Source organism: Phocoena sinus, chromosome 15 (assembly GCF_008692025.1).
Source record: "Phocoena sinus isolate mPhoSin1 chromosome 15, mPhoSin1.pri, whole genome shotgun sequence".
NCBI classification, from domain to species: Eukaryota; Metazoa; Chordata; class Mammalia; order Artiodactyla; family Phocoenidae; genus Phocoena; species Phocoena sinus.
In genome coordinates this window covers 62,647,966-62,670,040 of record NC_045777.1, presented here as the reverse complement: position 1 = coordinate 62,670,040, position 22,075 = coordinate 62,647,966, and the positions used below count along the sequence as shown (strand labels likewise).

Here is a 22,075-nt window from a genome sequence, read left to right as displayed (position 1 = left end):
TCCAGGGGTGGGGCCCAGAAATCTGTTTTAACAAGTTCTCCAGGTGATTCTGATGCATTCTCAAATTTAATACCTGGTAACTATTAACAATTAGTACTTGAGGCTGCTGAGGTGAGCAGTGGGCAAATTATGAAGGCTAAAGTTAAGCCCTATGGTGCCAGCAAGACTCCTGGTAAGGTTCCAACCTGCCTCAGCCCGGGCTTACCCTCCCTCCTCCCTCAGCAGGGCCCGCCTAGTGCACTCGCTGATTGGTGGGGTCTCTCTGGACCGTCACCCCATCCAACCACGGAGAGCGTAAACGAAGAGGGGCGGGACTAGGCGCGGCAAGAGCGGCGAGCCTGTTGGCTACAGGCCACGCCGCGGGGCGGGGCGGAGCTGCGCGTGCGCACGGCCTAGGCGCGCCCGTGTGGGCCGTTGAAAAATGGCCACTGTTGCCGAGCTGAAGGCGGGTGAGTGCGAATGGGAAGCTTGCCGGCTGAACTTTGTCGGCCTTCAGCCTGTGAAAAGGATGGGACGAAATGAGGGGGCGCGGAACACTAGTCAGCCTTTTCGGGGGTCGTTCTGTGGCGTCAGGGCCTGCGGAGCGTCCAGAGGGTGTGGCGGCCGCGGCGCGGGGGCCCTGAGGGGATGTGGTTGCATAGGGACAATGTTTAAACCGGCTTTGAGCTGGAGGAGGAGTCCCAGGATCCCCAGGTACCTGAGAGGTCTATAGTTCTGCACCTTGGGGCTCTGTCGCATCCTTCTGGACCTCGACGGGGGCGAGGCCGTGGGCCGGGCCTTTTCCTCCGGGCTGATGATTACAATGTCTAAACCACCGTTGTTGGTGTTCAGCACAATCCTAAACCATTTGCTTGCTTATTTCGTTACGTCCTTACAACCACCTGCGAGGTGGGTCGCGATTTTCCATTGGGAAAAAGTGCAGGTAGAAAGGTGTCTGGCTTGGCCATTCTCCTGTGTTTTTAGGAAAAGTTCCCCAAAGGTTCGAGGCCTTAAGCTGAGAACATTTGTACACCGTTAGTTTTGACGCAAATGTCCAAACAAGTAATAGTAATTATAGTTATTAGTCATCGAGCCTTATGTGTCAGGCACAGCCCAGCCCCTGTGTTATCTAATTTATTCTGTGTATGAACCTTATGCCCATTTCATAGATTAGGAAATTGAGGCGCTGAGAGGTGAAATAGATCAACTAAAGTGATTTAGCTATAAAGAGGCAGAGTGAGAACCTAGAGATGCTGCACCAGGCCTGCAGGTCTCAGTTACTGAGTGATACTGCTGCCTGCCTAGTAAAACCAGTTCCATCTTTCAGGCAATTTAGGCTCTAAATCAGTGATTCTTAGAGATTTGGTGGGGAGAGTATGATTTGAGAATATGATTCAGGAATTATTGATCTAAATGTATATTTGCGCCCCAGGGCTGATGAACAGTCATTAAAAAGGCATACCTCTATCCACAAGGACAGACTTGACATGAATTGGTGAACTCTCTCCCCAGGAAACACATATCACCTGTACTATTGCATGCAACTTCTGAGGATTTAAAGATACTTTGGAATATAAACCAGGTTAAGAAGCTCTTTCCGAAGAAATTGTCATGGTACAGTGTTTTAATAAACATGATAATAGAGGGCAGATCAGGATGATATGGAACCCTAGAACTCTCTAGACAAGGGATGTCCTACACAGATGTAGGGAGCTCTTTATGCTTTTCCTGCATTCGTCAGCTCTGAATATACTTAGTGTTCAAGAGAAACCCATTGAAGATGCTTGCCAATCAATTATCTTATATGGGCTTTCACCTTTTTAAAGCACTTTCCCCTCACATTTTTCCACCTGACTTGGTTCTACCTCTGAGACATAGAACTCATGTTGGAGAAGACAAGTGAGGCAGGAGTTAGTGACCTACCGCTGAGGTAGCGATGAGACATGCTGGGTTTCCTAACTCCAGCTTCATTAATTCTCATTTCTTTGCTGAGTTTGAGGCTGTGCTGTGTGCAAATACAGAGTAATTGGGGGGAAAAAATCTCTCCGTCTAATTTCTAAAGATGGAATTGGAGAACGGGTTCGGTTATGATCCCAACATAATAAAGCTGTACCTGCCTTTTATGGGCCTGTTACACAGTCTGACTGGGTGATAACTACTCTTTTTTTTTTTTTTTTTTTTTTTTTTTAAATTTATTTATTTTATTTTTATTTTTGGCCGTGTTGGGTCTTCGTTGCTGCATGCGGGCTTTCTCTAGTTGTGGTGAGCGGGGGCTACTCTTCGTTGCGGTGCGTGGGCTTCCCGTTGCAGTGGCTTCTCTTGCTGTGGAGCGCGGGCTCTAGGTGTGCGGCTTCAGTAGTTGCGGCTCGCAGGCTCTAGAGCACAGGCTCAGTAGTTGAGCCTACTAACTACTCAACTACTACTCAACTACTCAACTAAGCACATGAGTTTAGCTGCTCCGTGGCATGTGGGATCTTCCCGGGCCAGGGCTCAAACCCGTGTCCCCTGCATCGGCAGGCGGATTCGTAACCACTGCGCCACCAGGGAAGCCCGATAACTACTCTTAACACACCTGCAAAAAAGGTTGAGGGGATGAATCTAAATATAAGGGCCAAGAAAGGTTAAAGTCTAGTCTAGTCTAGATTGTATCTCTTTAATCAACAAAACCTGACTCAGAAAAAAAAAAAACCTGACTCAGGTTTTTGTTGTTTATCAAAGCTTAAAAAAATTTCATGTCCATGCCTACTTGGATACGCTCCCTGGGCTCCTTTTATTTTATTTTATTTTTGGCTGCATTGGGTCTTCGTTGCTGCACGCGGGCTTTCTCTAGTTGCTGCGAAGGGGGGCTACTCTTCGTTGCGGTGCGGGGACTTCTCATCGCGGTGGCTTCTCTTGTTGCAGAGCATGGGCTCTAGGCGCGTGGGCTTCAGTACTTGTGGCTTGCGGGCTCTAGAGTGCAGGCTCAGTAGTTGTGGCACACGGGCTTAGTTGCGCCGTGGCCTGTGGGATCTTCCTGGACCAGGGCTCGAACCCGTGTCCTGTGTGTTGGCAGGCGGATTCTTAACCACTGCGCCACCAGGGAAGTCTCTGGGCTCCCTTTCTGAATTGTCATTATTGGGGTGTACTTATCTATAGCATAATACAGTATTAAACTATATTTATTACGCCAATAGTATACAGCACAGTATTATAATGCCTCTAGGCAGCTCTCTATTCTAGGCACTATGGGGGAAATGTGTTAATTCTCTGGAGTTGTTATTTAGCTATTAAGGACAACGTGAGAAAAAAAAAAAAGGTTCCAGACCACTGCAAGGGATGATGCCAATTCAGCCCTATTCATATTAGTATTTATAGCTAAATCTCATTATCATAACTACTGATATTTGTAATAATGACCCTTGCTTATCAAGAAGTTAGATTACATTCAGCATATATATCCCTGATTCCTTGAGATGACATTGATAAAGTTACATGTTAGATTTCTAAGTAGGCTTACAATTTCAGAATCTTACTATTTTAAGGAATTAACTCATAATTGCCTTTAAAAAACAAACCCCCCAGAACAAAAGCCCACCTTTATGTTCAGAATGGGCCGTTTCCCAAGGGTTCTGGGTATCAGTTTTTATACAAAGGGCACGACATAGTCCTTCCTTTTCGGAGTGTACTTGTTATCTTTAATCATCTACTTTCTGGACCAGAGGGTTTTAGTGACATAGAGAACCTGTCTGCAGTGACAACCATTCTTGAAAAGATACGAGACACTGGGAGGTAAGTTCAGGTCCCAGTAAGCTAAGTATATTTCTCTCCCCCTTTTCTTCTTCACTAAAGAATGTGTATCAGTCTATAGCCTCTGACAGTGATGATGTTGGAAGGATAAATTTGCATTTGCTTAAATATATTAAAATAGTAAATCATCGCAACTCAGGAACTTTATTTTTTATTACAAATGTGGCTTGTGGTAGCTAATGAGATGATTGTTCAGTTTGTCATAGAGTATAGGTTGAAAGTGCATGTTATGCCATTTACTTTTTAAGCATTTTTCTTCAGAGCTTGGCTAAGAATGACAAAATTTCTGCTGTAACTGAAGCATTAATATTTTATATTTAACAGTTTTAAAGGACACCTTGGAAAAAAGAGGAGTATTAGGGCATTTAAAAGCAAGGATTCGAGCTGAAGTTTTCAATGCTCTTGATGATGAAAGTGAACCTCGACCATCATTGTCTCATGAAAACCTTCTAATTAATGAATTAATTCGGGAGTATTTGGAATTCAACAAATATAAGTATACAGCGTCTGTCCTCATAGCAGGTAAGAGGTTATTTATTGTTAGTTACCTGATATGAAATCTGCCTCTTCCCTTCTCCCAATTCTCAGAAAGTATTTAGCCTAGAAATCTAATTCCATTACCAAACAGTATCATCTGGGACATGACTGGAACATAAAACTCCCATGGGGCTCTTTCCATAGCTTGAACAAGTGCTCGTGAGGTTTATTGTATTATAGGGGAAAATAACTCAATAAACACTTAAACTAGGTGCATACTTTGAAAAATCATCCATAATTCCTGGCACTGACAATAAATACTTGTTTACTGGTATTGAGAATAAACAATTCTTTACATTTTACCCTATGTGCTGTCAGTCTTTTTTCTATGTATATGCTTTAAAAATACACACACACAGATTTAATATATATTCTTTATTAAAAAATATAAAACATTGGAGATAAAGCCTCAATATTGCTACCATGTATTGATCAGGCACTGTATACAAATGTATGTGAAAGCATGATATCTAAAAAGGATTAGATAATCTATAGAAATTTCAAATCACTGTGTTGTACACCTGAAACTAATATAATATAATATTGTGAACCAACTATACTTAAATAAAAAAAGAAAGAAGAGGTCAACTATACTTCAATTAAAAAAAAGAAAAAAAAAAAAGAAAAGGATTAGGAAGGCAAACTCCAAACTCATTCTAGTGATCAGAGGGAGAGAAATGGTATTGGGGGGAGGGAGTCAACAGTTAAAAAGAAATTTACTTTATCTGTTAAATTTTATTCCTTAAGAAAGCAAAAGAACTGGAAGAATATGCACAATAGTCAGGATCAGCATTGCCTCTGGGCTGGGGGAGATGAGGTTGGGAGGATGATCAAAAACACCTTGCATGTACATAACTTGATTCCCTTGTTCAAGGTGTAATCTGTGCTTTAAGACTGTTTGGTGCCTTGGAGATATGCCTCATCAAAGAAAAGAGATCATGAAGTGGATTTTGGAAGAGACAATGGATTCCTTATTTGTGATACTGGAACTTTCCATTCGATAGATCTTTTGTTAATATTCTACATCTTTTATTTAATGTTAACTGAATGTTAATACCTTAACTGAATAAAGACTGATGATTTTTATTGGTTTAAGGATCTTCAGTATCAGTATCTTCACTTTCTTCAGTTTGTTATAGATGGCTATATAATACATTAATAATCAGAAAAGAAGAATATGAAAATATCATCAATTAGATGTCTTGGACTTGTGCTTACCTAGAATGGAACATAATGACATAGTCAAGTTTCTACAGTGTCTTGGCTTTTTAAAACAAAAAATGAGGTAAAATTAACATATAAGATTCTTTACCATTTTTAGTCTACAGTTCTATGGATTTTACCAAATTCATACAGTTGTGTAACTACCACCACAATCACAATCACGATATAGAGCGTTTCCATCACCTCAGAAAATTCCCTGTGTCCCTTTGTAGACAACCTCTTCTCCTACCCTCAAACCCCTAGCAACCTCTGATCTCTTGTTTTCTGTACCTATCATTTGCCTTTTCCAGAACGTCATATAAGTGAAACCATGCAGGATGTAGCATTTTGAATCTTTTTCCTTTCACTCAGCATAACACATTTGAGACGATGCTGTTGTTTTTTCCCTCCGAATAGCATTCCATTGTATGGTTGTATTGATTTATCTATTATCAGTTGATAGACATTTGGGTTGTTTCTAGTTTTTGGCAATTATGAGTCAAGCTGCTATAAAACATTCATTTACAAGGTTTGGCCGAACGTTGTTTTCATGTCTCTTGGGTAAAGAGCTAAGAGTGGGATTGCTGGGTTGTGTGTGGTAAGTGTATGCTTACCTTTATGTGTTTTATGATTTTCCCCCCAGAATCTGGTCAACCCATAGTTCCATTGGACAGACAGTTTCTCATCCGTGAACTAAATGCATTTGAAGAATCAAAGGATAATACAATGTAAGAAGTTTTTTAAAAAAATAAGTTTTCAGATATTGTTTATTGGAGTCATAATTGCCTAGCAGTGGTTTTATTTCATTTTAATTCAGGAGGTATTTACTTGGGGCCAGCGTGTATCTAGCACACGTCTACGGTGTGCAGCTGTGAGTACGTGCTAAATGCCTGTGGTTTCAGAGGACTGAGCACCCCTGCTTCATCCTAAGGGTCACGTCTCTTGGCTTCTTGATCCATCCTTTCGTTTTTTACCTGAGGCTTTGCTCTATCAATTGTTTTCTTCCTCACATTTAACTCTTCCTCCTCACTGCTTCCTTCACTTCAACTTGGGAATGTACTCAAATCTCCCCTCTCCAAAAAAACCTCTTAACTCCTTTTTATCACTGAACTTAGTGAAGATCAACCCCCTGTTTTCATTTTGTTATTACCCCCTCTTTTGCCATCTCTGCATTTTAAATTCTCCCCTCACTGTTTGTACTGAAACTATGCTCTTGAAAAAGAGTGACCACTTTCTAGTAGTTTTTTAGTTTTTTTCCTACTTTAGTGTTTCTTAAACTTTTTCTAGAGGATCCCTGAAAGGCAGAAAAAATTGTACCTAGGAGGCCTGGGAACATAGATCAAAGCACCTTTCCCCTAGTAAGAAATTTCTTTGAAGTCTCATGTTTTCTCTTTCTAAAAGTTTATTGAATTTTTTTCGTTCTACTTCATGATATAATTATTTTTACCATTAAAATGTTTTAAATGACATGCCAATTAAATTGAACTCTCCCTCAAATCTTTGTGTAAAATTAGTGTTCTGGGATCACATGCTACCTGTACTTTGTACCAGGCCCCTAGCACTAAGAGTGGGTATATATCTATTTCCAATTTGAGAAGCTCAGCTTTACTTGAGTTTCTGCAGTGTTTTGTAATATTGACAACTCTTCCTTAAAACACTTCTTGTCATTTGTCTTTTATGACCCTTTACTGTCTTGGTTTTTCTGTCTCCCTAATGGTCATCACAGTTTCTTCATTGGCTCCTTTAGGGTTCCTTTAAATTGTGGGCACTCTTCCCCAAGTTTTGTCCTTAACTTTCTTTTCCTCTCGTCCCCCTGCCCACTTTTCTATGTAGTCTTGAGTCTTTAGTGATGTCTCCACGCTGGTGACTCTGCTTTAATTCTTACAGAGCTCATGAATTACAGGCCCACATTTCTGCTGGCATCTCAAACTCTGTGTGTCCAAAAATCAAGTCCATTATTTTCATCTCTTCAAGCCCCCCTCGTAGCTTCCTCATACAGCCATTCAGGTCTTCACCTGAGAGCTCACTTGCACTTCTGGCTCCTTCTCCACCAGTCATTTTGCGAGTCTCATCAATTTGGCCTGTGCAGTAGCGCCTGTGTGTCCTCACGACCTGTGCCGTGCAGTTCAGGAGGCGTCTGTCCCGTTTCTCTCCAGTCACTTTCTTTTCTAACTCATGTCACGCTGCCAGTAGTTTGCTTTCTGAAAGCAAGTGTTGCTTTAAAACATTTCCATTGAAAAGGGTTCAGATTTTAAAAAGTAATGTGGTCCATATATGGTGTAGGCTCCAGTGGAAGTCTGAAGTAGCATTAATAGTCACATTAATATTTTTCAGTGAAACTTAAGAATTTTCACAAAAAGTAGGATAAAGTGTATAATAACCTTATGCTAGGTCAAGCCATGCCACCAAATGAGTTTGTGCCAAATTTATGAAGAAAATTAGTTTTCAGAGTTTTTGTTTTTCAGAATTGCAAATAAGGCATTGTGAAGCTGTACTTTAAAAACATTAAGTAGGATTTTTGAAAAAAGAAACAATATTCATGAAGCTGCAGGTTAAATGTGGTAGTTTTATATTTTCTAATATGTCTTAAAAATTTTAAATCTTAAGTAAATTTTATTGTAAATTTGGAAAGCAGAATTTTTTAAATTTAAAAATCTTCTTTGACCAGTTAACACTTTGGGAAACAATGGTTTAAAGTAGACAAAGAGACCTATTTTATATCCCTGTATGAAGCTTTTATAAGAGCTGAGGCATCTTATTAAATAGAGAAACTCACTCTTGGTTTCTTTGTGGTATGGAAAAATTGCTTTTGTGTGTAGTTGGTTATTTATTGCTGTATAACAGATTACCCCAGAAGTTGGTGGTTTAAAACAACAGACATTTATTATCAGTGGAGAGGAATCTGGGCGTGGCTTCTGTGGCTGGTCTCACTCATGAGATTGCAGTTAAGATGTTGACCAGGGATACAGTCATCTGAAGGCTTGGCTGGAGCTGGAGGATCCGTTTCCATGTGGCACATTCACATGGCTGCTTGTCGGAGGCCTCAGTTCTTCACTACATGAACCTTTCCACGGGACAGCTTGAGTGTCCTCATGACATGGCAACTGACTTACCCCAGAGAGAGTGACCAAGAGAGAAGGCAAGGAGGAGGCCACAATGCCGTTTACGACCTAGACTGTGAAGTTGCAAGTGCTGTCACTTAATGCCTTACTCAGTTCCTGAGAAGTGAGTCCAGCTCACACTCAAGAGGAGAGCAGTTAGACTCCACCTTTTGAAGGGAAAGGATGTCATACTTTGAACCATCACACCTGCTAATAAGTAGATAGATTATCTCAAAAAGACAATCCATTAAATTGATATTTTCAACTGTGATATTGGAAACAAGGGAAGACCACTCTTTATTTTCATCAGAGCAGCCTCCATTGGTGCAAGGGCACTAATGTAAATCTCCAGGCATGCTGTAAGGAAAAGAATATGGGACTTGGGGTTCAAGTGTAAAGTTTGTTGACTATCTAAGCAATCTCTAGCAAATCCTCAGTGAGCTGTGGTTTTCTCATTTATAAATTGGAGATGATGATTATGATATCACAAGGTAAAGATAAAATGAAGAGAGAGAAGAGTGTTTTGTAAACTGTAAAGTAGCTTTTAAAATACTAGTTCTTACCTGACTCCTGTATAGCTTGCATTTATATACCATTTAATATGTGCCAGGTATGGTTCTAAGCACTTGACATTTATTAATTCATTTTGTCCATAACTGCCCTATGAGGTAGAGACTATGCTTATCCTCATTTATAGAGGAAGAAACATTTATGAGGCTGGGGACGTTAAGAATCTTGCTGAGGTCAAGTGGCAGGGCCAGGATTTGAACCCAGGCAAGGATTTATTAATCCAATAAGTATATATTGAATAGTTGTTTTGTATCAGACCATGTTAGGTAGTGGGAAATCTTATACTGGACTTCGGAGTTTAAAAAAAAAAGCTGATTCCTGTGCATTGATTGAAATTGTATTTCAGCTTAGGTGAGGTTTAATTTGTTAATGTGTTTTCTCTGGATTTTAAAATTGTCTTTAGAGTTAAATGGTACACTTAAATTTGAAAAGGCATGAACAAGTTTTCAATTTGGATAATAACCATGCATCTTTTTTCTTTTAAGTCTGGTGAATTAATTGGCTATTTTCGTGCCAGAGGCTACCTTTTAAAGAGTAGATATTTTTAAGCTTTTCCTATTTATTCAAATTGAATTGATTTTGATTTTCTTCCTGCTATAGACCTCTTTTATATGGAATTTTAGCTCATTTCTTGCATGGAACTAAGGATGACATCCAAAATACGTTTCTGAAAGGGTCTTCACTTCAGCCTCCAAACCCAAATCTTGGCAGACAGCCTAATGGAAGAAAGCAACTGGGTATGAGTTTTCTGAGACTTATCATTTAGCTATCAGCAAGTATGTTTTCTTCCTATCTGTTTTTATCTTTGGAACAGTTTTTCCTAAGATTTTGAGTCAAAGTTTAATTCCATTTAGATCCAATATAGTTAGCCCGTGTTATTTATCCTCAAAAAACCAATGCTTTTCAGAAGGAGAATCTTGTGAGGGGTGGGGAGATGACTAGACAAAATTCTTAGATATAATTTCTATAAAGAAGTGTTGAAAAACTTGATTTTCACATAGATTTGTACTCTTTGGAGTAGCTTAGATCCTTAGCGTACTGAAGAAGGAGCTTTTTATCACATTATCAATTTTTTTCCCTCTAAGACTGAAAAAAGGCAAGATTGCTGAATATAGATAGAGCAGTCAGAGGTTTATGTGTTGTCCTTTGCATTTTCAGGATTCCTTTTTTTTGAGGGGGTGGGGGGAATACTCTTTGTGGTAGTGTTGTAGTTATCTATAAATAAATTCTTAGGAGAACAGCTCATATTTCTTTTAAGAATGCTCACTCTTCCAGTGAGGTTTCAGTTGTTTTGATTACATCAGCAGTAGGACCTCAGTTTGATAATCTAAATTGAATGGTTTATAGCTCAGTGTTTCCAACTGTGGTTGAGAGTTGATCTCTCTTTTTAAGGATCATCATAGGTGGGGCCCAGGCAGCTGATTATCAGAACAAATATAAATCTTTTTTTTTTTGAACCTGCACCCTTGGCAGTGAAAGCGTGGAGTCCTAACCACTGGACTGCCAGGGAATTCCCAGAACAAATATAAATCTTGACTGTTGAAATAAACTTTTAAGAAACATCTAAAGTGCAAATTGTCTTTTGCAGTTTTCCTGAACTGCCATGAGCAATATTGATCATGTTGGGCTTCCCTGGTGGCGCAGTGGTTAAGAATCCACCTGCCAGTGCAGGGGACACGGGTTTGAGCCCTGGTCCGGGAAGATCCCACATGCCGCAGAGCATTTAAGCCCGTGCACCACAACTACTGAGCCTGCACTGTAGAGCTTGCGAGCCACAAATACTGAGCCCACATGTCACAACTACTGAAGCCTGCATGCCTAGAGCCCGTGCTCTGCAACAAGAGAAGCCACCGCAGTGAGAAGCCTGTGCACCTCAATGAAAAGCAGCCCCTGCTCGCCGCAACTAGAGAAAGCCCGTGAACAGCAATGAGGACCCAACACAGCCAAAAACAAATAAATAAAAAATAAATAAATTTTTAAGAAAAGAAAGGAGTATTTAATGGCCTTTTGAGATAATTGCGAATATTTAAAAAATATATATTGATCATGTTAAATACTTACTCTGTCTCTTAATATCTGAAAACAAAATATTTGTGAATCAGGGTGATCTCTTGAAGGTTAGTTCTGACTTTACTAGGAGTTATTCTTCTATATATCTTAGAATTCTAAGTCCATGGAACATTGGAAAAGAAATCATTCCCGTCTTCTTATTTTAGTTGAGAAAACCAAGGCTAAGGGGTTCATTGACTCATCTAAAACCCGGTAGCTGATCATTTTTAGCAGAGTCAACACCTTGATTGCCATTCCTGTACACTTTCCACTTAAAGAATATGGAGAAGTTTTCTTAGTTCCTTTTTCAAGTATTGGTAAGAAGCTGTCATTATTGCCTGCTATTTGGCAAGAACTTAAAAAACAAAACAAAACACACGGTACAAGAGTAAATGTCTAAACATCAGTAGTAATCAGTGAAATTCCCTCTAACCTCCTCCCTCCTTGTCTCTCCCTAATGCCTTGATTTCCCTCCCCTCCACAGAAGGTAGTGCTGTTAGCAGCTTGGTGGGTGTCCTTCAGGAGTCATTTCTACGTATTTAAATTTATATGCACTGTTCCTGTACATATTATCCTACAGTTTGCTTTTTTCACTTGTGTTATCAATTTATGTAGATCTGCTTCTACCTCGTTCTTTCTGTAGTATTCCATAGTACTATTGCTAATCACTCTTTACTGATCTACTTTTGTATGTTTTTTTTTTTTTGGCTGCATTGGGTCTTCGTTGATGCATGTGGGCTTTCTCTAGTTGTGGTGAGCGGGGGCTACTCTTAGTTGTGGTGTGCGGGCTTCTCACTGTGGTGGTTTCTCGTTGCAGAGCACGGGCTATAGGCGTGTGGGCTTCAGTAGTTGCAGCACATGGTCTCAGTAGTTGCAGCACATGGGCCCTAGAGCTCTCGGGCTTCAGTGATTGTGGAGCACAGTATTAGTTGCTCCGTGGCATGTGGGATCTTCCCGGACCAGGGATTGAACCCGTGTACCCTGCGCTGGCAGGTGGATTGTTAACCACAGCACCACCAGGGAAGTCCTACTTTTGTATGTTTTAAATTTTTTGCTTTTACAGTATTGCAGGGTAGCATTAGTATTTTTCTTATGTGGATGCCTAGAAGTAGAATTGCTGGTTCAAAATATATGCATATTAAAAAATGTAGTAGATACTGTTTAATTCCCCTCCAAAAAGGCTTTACCACTTTACATGCTTGCCAAGAATATATGATAATGCCAGTTTCTCTTTAATTGTCACCAGTGGATATTGTACACATTAACACATGTTAACACAGCAAACCCATGACGTTGGTATTTTTAATTCCAGTTGGGTGGGTGGGGGCAGGGTGTGCTAGAGAGGATGCAAGAGTCCTTGGGTTACCTTGGCTCCTGTCTGTATAAAGTGCCAGAGACATCAAAGATTCGAGTTCAAGTCAACAAAGCTTTGGGTACCTATTCTGTGGAAGACTCAGAAAGGAGAATGAGTGCACTAATAGGAGAACAGTGATTGCAAATTATTATTCTTGATCATCAGAGATGTTACTGACACAACAGGAACCTCGTGCAATGAATTGTGAAGAATTGTTAGCCCCAAATTGCATTATGTTTCAGTAACACATTTAGGCATTCCATTTACTTTCTCAACTCCAACTTATTGTGTGAAAGATACATAAGTTTTTTTTGACAACATCGAGAAGTTATAAAGGTATTAAAATAATTATTCTTCAGATTATATACCTTCTATCTACACAGAGTCATCCAGCTGAAATATAAAACACTAAAATTAAATTCTCTTTTATTTGAAGATAAGTCCAAAGCCTGCCATCATGAAAGCACTTCTTTTATTAAAGCTTTCAGAGTACAAAAAAAAATGAAGAGGGTTTATATAACAGGCACACTCACCTTTGAAATGGTAGCCAGTTCATTAATGCTGCTGCTATTAGTGCTTGTAATATTGAAAGCAAGGTAGTTTTTGCTATAAATAAAAGCCCAGATATTTTATAATAGAGAAAATCATTATCAGCTCAACATTATTGCACATCTATGAAGTACATGAGTGACATACTTAACTCTTTTATAACACTTTTATAGAAAACCTAAAATGGTTTTGCCCTAAGGATATTGTTGATCTTGTTCTTCCAGCAAAGTTGCCTAACACTGAGGGGGATGAATTTTCCAGACCTGTGGTAGTGTTAGCACTCTGCACTGCCTCTGAGGATGAGGGGCTGCTCTGGACTAGCAAGACTGTGTGTACAGCAACTTGTCCTCAGAATTAGCAAATCTAGTGTGCATTTTTGGTGCTACAATTGCATATTTCTAACAACTTGTCTAAATTTGTATTTTTTTGTCTCCTGTTATCAAAATGGTCATTGGTTTTGCTTTTTTACTTGTAAAGAGTGTTTGGGGAATTGGGGGTTAGGGTTGGGGGGTTCATGTTTTCTTAGGAATTTAGTTTGTGCATCACATTTTTTTTTTTTTTTTTTTGGCTGCGCTGGGTCTTCATTGTGGTGCGTGGGCTCTCTAGTTGTGGCACGCAGGCTTAGTTGCCCCACGGCATGTGGGATCTTAGTTCCCCGACCAGGGATCAAACCCATGTCCCCAGCATTGGAAGGTGGATTCTTAACCACTGGACCACCAGGGAAGTCCCTGTGTGTTGCATTTTTGTCGCATTGGATGTTAAGTCTCTTTAGGTTCTTTTAATCGAGAATACTTCTGCCAGCTCCCCTCTCCCCCAGGACAAAAGAAATGGAGCAGACATAACTAGGGCCCTTTCTTTACTATTCTGGAGCACAGTGTGTGGTCACAGGGGCTCTGGGCTCCTCTGAACCTGCATGGAACTTGCTTGTTTTTGGCTGAAGAACATTTTCTACAATTTCTCGGGGGGTTTTCTGATTTTGGTAGGAAGTTGTAAACCATGCTAATTTTCTTCTTGCCGCAAGAGGGTGCTGCTGGGAGGATTTCTATTTGAAGAAAAGTTTTTTGTTTTTGTTGTTTTTCTTTTTAGTTGAGCTTTGGCATCCCTCAAAATACTAATTGAATACACAGTCCTTTCTTGTGAATTCCATTCCTTACATACAGTGTAAGTTTGTAAGTACTTATCCATGGGTTTACTCCAGGGTGTACTCTATTCACTTAAAAAAAAAAAGTCAGGAAACACTTGTGAAAAATTAGAGTGAGTCCCTAGTACTAAACATTTCTGATTTCTTCAATAGGGTTTTAAAAAAAAGCCCTTTTATTGTCCTAAGCCATCTAAAGAACTCACACAATATTAAATATATAACATCCTATAATGTATGTAGATAAGTCTGCCTGCTGCCCATTTTTACTTGGGATGAGTACTGACCTTTGCTTCTGTTCATTGCAGAGGACCACCTACAGAAGGAGCAGGGGAGGAGCGCCAACACTGAAAACCTGCACGCTTCTCCCGCAATGAAGAGATGACATTTCCATGTGGGGCATTTTTTATAAACTTGTATGCATTAAATAACTTATTTATCCTCCTAATGTTACCAGAACTCATCACTAATATTTGTACTTTGTGGAAATGTGAGTTTCTGCAAAACCTTTAGCCCCTTGTGTTTTACTGCATTTGTGAATAAAAGCTAACTCTGTCATCTAGCTTACCAGATTTGACTTGAAAGAAAATGTGTTGTTTTTAGGAAGATTTTAAAGGCCCCTAAAGTTTTGAGAAATGAAAGGGTTTTTTAGTTCCCTATAAATTCTTCTAAAAAAAAGTCAGGTCTTTATAGCCATACGCTCTGTTCTTTGTTTGGCTGCACCACATGGCTTCCAGGATCTTAGTGCCCCAAACAGAGACTGAGCCCAGGCCCCCCACAGTGAAAGCACTGAGTCCTGACCACTGGACTGCCAGGGAATTCTCTGCTCTGTTCTTTACCATGGCACATTAATGAAATTTCCTTCAGGCTGGAATTATGTGGATTTATAGGAAAAGTCATTCATGTTTTAAAAAAAAAAAATTTTTAAGAACACCAAAACCAGAAAAAACTATAATTCCTATAAAGTTTGATTGTTTTTGGGGATGGAGCTAGCTCTTTTTCAGGTAACCATTTATAATTAGGTTTAAGTATCTGAATTACTACCTAAATTTGAACGTTGAAACTTGGTAACGACGTACTTTTTCTTTCCTTAGACAGTTTGGTTTCTCCTAGAAGATTTAATTAAAAGGTGTGTGGGGGGGAATAATTCTTTTAATTCTGCTGTAAGTAAAACAAAGAGTTTATTACGTGAAGAATGGAATAAACATGAAGAGACAGGCTTTATGAGAAATACCAGAAAGTACCTTTTAAAAGATGGCATTGTTTAACCTCCATGTGGCCTTAAGTTGTGCAATTATAAGATGAGCTATGAAAGGGCCAACCCTTACTTGTATGGGCTCTGAGTGTCTTATTAAATGTCGATTTTTATTCTTGGGGTAGAAAAATAGTAAGAGCTCTTATAGTGCCATCTCTAAAATGCTACTTTGGTATTCATTGACATTTTTATAATGTGGAGTCTTCAGACTGATTTCACTGAAAACAACAAACTATTATAGTAGACACCTGATTGGCACAAATCATAAGGTGTATTCAGAACAAAACTGCATGGGCGCCTGTACACTGACGACATTTAGCTTAAACATTTTCCACAGGGAAGGTGATAAGGGCTGTAGTTGACAGAATTGGCCTTCTTTTCAGGGTATAGATTCTGTGCTGCTTTTGGAAATTATTGAAACTTGATTTTATTTTTGGTGCTAGTCAGGGTTCAGTCCTTACAGATTAACCAAGAACTTTTATCTGAATGCAGAAAATTATTTTAAAAATTGCCTTAAACCATACTTTACAAGTCAAAGGATTTTGAGAGGCCCTATTGGTGGGCTAAAATTACATATACAGATGTAGAAGTATGATAAGGGCTCATTTCCATTTTTTAAATGAAATCTATAGTACCTGATTACAGTTATGAATTCTATTGTATGGGGAGTATAAATATCTGAATTATTCTCAGAGGATTTAGTTTACATGCAGGGTTGTTGGTAGTGGACACTGTTTACCTCAGGAATTGCAATCATGCAGGACTGGGTTAAGAAAAAATGCTGGAGTTTGTCATTTTGGATACTGATATAAAATCATCAAAATAGAAGCTAAACAGAATTGTCACATGTAGTCTATAGCACATTTGTATGCATTATTCTATAACTGGTTTGTACCTAGGCAACTTTTATACTTTCAGTGTATCATTTAATAAAAAACAAAAAAAAATTTAAGCAACTCACCTTTGTGCAAAGGGCTTTCCTCTGACTGTCCGTCATCAAGAGGTGTCCACTGGAACCAGAAGAAGGCTTGGCGATGGCTCCCTAGGCCTTCATTCGGGATCTCTAGGAACCTAGTTGTTGGAGGGTGCATAGTAAGGTTGAGGGTACTTGGCATCAGCCATATCACCCCGGGACAATTATTCTTAATAGGGTGGAAGTGGTAGGGGCTGGTGGTGTTATTCTCTGAGGGGACAGTATCATAATCTGTGGGGCCACATATGGCTTGAAAAAGTGCATTTAGTAGTAGTTTTTTTTTTGGCCATGCCACGTGCCTTGTGGGATCTTAGTTCCCTGACCAGGGATTGAACCCGGGCCCTGGCAGTGGAAGCTCTGAGTCCTAACCACAGGACCGCCAGGGAATTCCCATATGTTCTAGTAGTTTAAATAGGTTCCTGAGCTGAGACACTTAAATTCAAGGAAGGAAAAGACAAAAATAAACACAGAGGACCCATCAAACTCTTCTCACGAACTCATAAATTAGTACATCATTGCTGGTGGTTTTCATGAGGTTGTTGGGAGAAGTTATCCTCCAGACATGCAGGAGAAGTTTCAGGAGAAAACTTATACAAAAATAGGATGGGAATTGGACTTGAAGAGGGATTTAGGAAAAGTAGACATTTAAAACTTTGGCTATGTAAAAACTCAGCAAGAGCAGAGGTGGCGTTTGAAGATGATAAATTTAAGCATAGCATATATGCTTGCTTAGAATAAACTAATAGCTTTATAATTATGTGCAAGAACACATTTATATATGACTGAATGCCTGTATGATTATGTAAAATTTGATGTGTTCTTTTAACCTGAAGCCAAGTGTACATGAATGATTAACATTTTGTGAAAATATGCCTTTAAAGGCATTTAGGGCAATGCTTCCCAGCCACTTGGCATTTCATTTTTGTAACAACCATTCTGCAAGGATTGTGTGGTCTTCATTAATTTTTGTTTAAATGAAAGTGAAGTAAAATTATCTTTAAAAAAATAGACATTTTTTTAAAGCAGTTTTAGGTTCACAGCAAAATTGAGTGTGAAGTACAGAGTTCTCACATACCCTCTGTCCCCACGCACTCACAGGCTCCCCTGTTATCAACATGACCCCCGAAAGTGGTACATTTGTTACAATCAGTGAACCTACATTGACCCATCATTATTACTCAAAGTCTGTAGTTGACCTCAGGGTTCACTCTTGGTGCTGTACAGCCTATGGGTTTGAACAAATGTATAGTGACATGTATCCGCCCACCATTACAGTATCAGTAGTTTCACTGCCCTAAAAATTTTCTGTGCTCTATTCATCGCTCCTTTCTCCTCTAGCACCTGGCAACCACTGATCTGTTTACTGTCTCCGTAGTTTTGCCTTTTCCAGAATGTCATATAGTTGGACTCATACAGTATGTGGCCTTTTCATATTGTTTTCCTTCACTTAGTAATATGCTTTTGTTTCCTCCATGCCTGCTCATGGCTTGATAGCCCATTTCTTTTTAGTGCTGAGTAATATTCTGTCACCTGAATGTACCACAGTTTATCCATTCACTTACTTAGAAGAACGTCTTGGTTGCTTCCAAGTCTTGGCAATTAATGAAGAAAGCTGCTCTAAATAACTGTGTACAGGTTTTAGTACAGACATAGGTTTTCAGCTCATTTGAGTAAATCCCAAGGAGTGTGACTTGCTGCGTCATATGGTAAGAATATGTTTACTTTTGTAAGAAACTATAAAACTATTTTTATTGAGAATTTTAGGACTTTCCTGATAGAGAATCTGGAGTTACCAAGACACCGGAGCTGGAAATTGGTGATAAAGGAAAGAGCACTGCAAGTTACTGTGTGATTCAGTCTCGAGCCTGGAGAAACGTGGGGACCATGATGAGTGAAACCAAGTGCTTCTGCACAGGAGAGTTGGAGCAGAACCGTGCTTGTGGTCAGGAAAGATGGCCCTTTATTCGCAAGGAGGCAGAGTCCTGTGCAGATCTTGAGCTGGATGACTTGAGTGCTGATGCACTTTTAAATAATTGTGAAGGACATGCATAATTGTGAAGGACAAGCCATGCTTGGACCCAGTTTTTTTTTTTTTTTTTTGCAGTACGCGGGCCTCTCACTGCTGTGGCCTCTCCCGTTGCGGAGCACAGGCTCCGGACACGCAGGCTCAGCGGGCATGGCTCATGGGCCTAGCCACTCCGTGGCATGTGGGATCTTCCCGGACTGGGGCACGAACCCATGTCCCCTGCATCGGCAGGCGGACTCTCAACCACTGCGCCACCAGGGAAGCCCCCCAGTTTTTGATGTTATTAGAAACTGGAGGGAATCATACTTTGGAAGTTTTTGAACCTAGTAGCAAAATCAAAGCTATTAGATTAAAAAAAAAAAAAGACTCTGAGAGTGGAATTTCCCCACTGCTATCTTGTTCCATGAGCTCATGGAAACTCCCAGTACCCAGCGCCTCACAGAAGACATGCCAGGGAAACTTACTTGACAGTCAGTCACAGTAATGTTTTTTTGTTTTTTCTGTTTTTTTTTTTTTGTGGTACGCGGGCCTCTCACTGTTGTGGCCTCTCCCGCTGCGGAGCACAGGCACCGGACGCGCAGGCTCAGCGGCCATGGCTCACGGGCCCAGCCGCTCCTTGGCATGTGGGATCTTCCCGGACCGGGGCACGAACCCGTGTCCCCTGCATCGGCAGGCTGACTCTCAACCACTGCGCCACCAGGGAAGCCCCACAGTAATGTTTTTTGAAGGTAACTTTTTCCCCCTCTGTCTTTAACTGGCTTTTTGAGCCATGAGAAATAAAATGGAGGCATCTGATTTTGAAGATTCAAACATCTGAGCTTCTGCATTGGACAGATATTTATTGAATGACTATTATGTGCACACTGTCCCTAAGTACTTCTAGAGTATACCAGAAGGGTATGAAACACTTTCCATGTTGAGGCAAAGATTCTGACCATCTGTGCTTTGAGAAAACACAGGCTCAGAGAGGTTCTCTGACAATCCTGTGGCTGCCTGGCTGGTGCTTAACAGATCATGAGTTAAAAACCTCACACTTCTTACCTGCTTACCCTAGACTCCATCACACAGGCAGGGTTGGGATCCCTGCTCTGCCATTAACTAGCTGTGCTAAATTGGCTGATTATTTCACTCACTGAACCTGGTTTCTCCACAGCAAAATGGGAAAAAAAAGTTGAAGTACTTTATAGGGTTGTTATAAGGATTAGGTTAGACAATGTAGTACAATTCAGTGTCTGTTATAAAGCCCTCATTTATTGATAATTTATTATAATTATTTTCTTTTAAAAGTTACCAAATTCTTTAAAGAATCAAATGCACCCCTTTGGAATATCGTTAATGCCTCCAGAAAAGTGCCCGTTTTTACTCTGAGGCCAGCAAGTTAAGACTGATGGCCTGCTCTGGATTATCTTTCCAGGATGGGAAGGGGATGATCAACTTCAGTTTTTCCCCCTTCCTATTCTCTGCTCCACATCAGCTCTGTACTAACGCAGAGATGATTTCCACTCCTTTTACAGTGCAGACATTAAAAGGCACGTGGGGAAGCAGTGCATTCATTGCTTTCTGAAGAACTTAACCCCTAACGTCCCAGCCAGCTGAATGCTGGCTGTTTTTGACTCTCTGACTTAGGCCCATTGTTGGGTAGAGAGCTGGGCCTGCATGTTTTCAGGGGTGAAAAGCAGGCAAGATGTTGGAGGGATGTAAGGGACCGAGAGGGTCCGAGATGCAGAACTCTACAGAGGAGACTGGTAGCCTGCAGGAAACAGAGGGCAGGACAGGCCCTCACCATTATGACGTCCCCCAGGCCTGGTGCAACTCTGCTTGGTTTCATGTTTGTTTTGAATAATAGCAGCTAACATGAAGCACTGTACTATGTTCATTTTACATGGATCATCTCAAGGACTGTTTACAAACAGCTGGGAAGTGAAGAAGTGACTGATGTTCCTCCCACTTTACAGGTAGGGAAACTGAGGCACAGGGCCAAATAGCTAGAAAATGGCACTGGCAGATTCAAACTTAGTTATCTAACCTCAGAGAGGAGTCTTTAGCCTCAAGGCTAATTGTCCTGGGCATTTCCCCTAAAAGTCTCTCTTGGAAGTGAATCATGGCAACAGTGGGCTCTGGACCCAGTGAGGGCTCAGGCAAATCCCTTCACTCCTCCAGGGCTTCAGTTTTCTCACCTGCAAAATGGGGGTATTAATAAAGGCCCCACCATCACCCGGCTCGTGGCTGGGGGAGGGTTTGTTGGATAAGACTGGGGCGAGTGCCAAGCACAGAGCCTGGTAAGGGTCTTCCAACATCTTTAACCCTGTCTGTAAACCCTCTGGCTGGAAGCAGCTGGGACCCACGGGGGACTGGGGGCTGCCCCCTTCTGGCTCTGCCGGGAGCAGAAGGGTCCCCTTCCCACCCCGCTGGTCTCGGATGCCACCCCCTCAACCTCCGCGGGGCGCCGGGAGGCCGCTCGGCACCATATTTAGTCAGGGGGAGCGGCAGCCCCGGGCTGGTATGCGGCGCTGGGAATTCCTGCAGGAAGGAGCCTGAGCCTGCCCTTTTTGGGTTGTCTCCCGCCCGCCCGGGTAGGGAGGACCGGCCGGGAACCTCGGAGCCGGGCCAGGCGGGGAGCGGGGCGCCCGGCTGCCCGCAGGTCCCCGACCTGGCGCGGGGCCAGCCCACCGCCGCGGCTTCCTTTTATGGCCTGTGTGCGTGCATGTGACAGAGTGGAGAGAGATGGAGAGAGATGGAGAGAGATGGAGAGAGATGGAGAGAGCGAGAGAGGGAGGGAGATCTGGAGCCAGAGACACAGAGACCGGAGACAGAGTGAGACAGAGGGACAGAAAGAGACAGCGGTGGGCAGAGTGACGGAGATATATAAAGAGAAAAAAGGCAGAACAAGACAGAAACGGTGATGGAGAGACACGGTGTCAGACACACAGGAGTGGGTGGGGCGGACACGGGGTAAGGGAGTGGTACTAAGAGGGAGGGAGAGAGAGAAAACTTTCAGGCAGCTTCATTTTCAAGAATTTCTTCGGGCGGGGAGGAGCAGGTGAAGAGAACTTTCAAGAGCGCCTGGCACTCACATTCTGCTTGGATCCTGACATGCACCTTGCAAATTACGTAATTACACACACACACACACTTTTCAGCTTCGGACACTGAGGCTCAGAGAAGGGAAATGACTTGCCTGAGGTCACACAGCCAGCGAATGGCACACCCAGGGCCTGAAGTCACAACAATTGGGCCTCTTTTATTTTTTTGCTTGTGGGTGGAGGTGGGGATGCCAAGTTGGGAAAAGTAAAAACTTCCCCTTTCTGCACAATTCCCAGCAGAGTTGGGGGGTCTTGCCTTGTACTTTGCAAAGTTCAAAAAATCCCCTTTCCCCACCCTTCACGCAGCACGGCCAGGCCCTTTCCAGGTAGTGGGGGACGAAGAAAAATGGCGAGCGGGGAGAGGAGGTGTCAACTCGGGCCCCCCACAGTTCCCGCCACGCGGAGGAAGCGGTTAAATTCCGTGAGGCTGGAACAGACTCAAGGGAGAAATTCTCAAGCATCCCCTATAGAC

At 41.5% G+C, this 22,075-nt stretch overlaps 1 protein-coding gene across 2 annotated transcripts; it reads left to right on the top strand.

The window, feature by feature from the left end:
• The first annotated feature begins 383 nt into the window (after positions 1-383).
• On the top strand, positions 384-16,482 carry CEP20 (centrosomal protein 20). Of its 2 annotated transcripts, none has more exons than XM_032606631.1 (5): positions 384-449; positions 4,090-4,287; positions 6,149-6,233; positions 9,777-9,913; positions 14,575-16,482. In XM_032606631.1, the coding sequence occupies exons 1-5, from the start codon at positions 422-424 to the stop codon at positions 14,649-14,651; spliced, it is 525 nt and encodes a 174-aa protein (XP_032462522.1). In that variant the 5' UTR covers positions 384-421; the 3' UTR covers positions 14,652-16,482. The 2 variants fall into 2 exon arrangements, with proteins under 2 accessions (XP_032462522.1, XP_032462523.1); XM_032606632.1 differs by lacking the exon at positions 14,575-16,482 and adding an exon at positions 10,765-11,121 and having other exon boundaries at positions 391-449.
• The last annotated feature ends 5,593 nt before the right edge of the window (positions 16,483-22,075 follow it).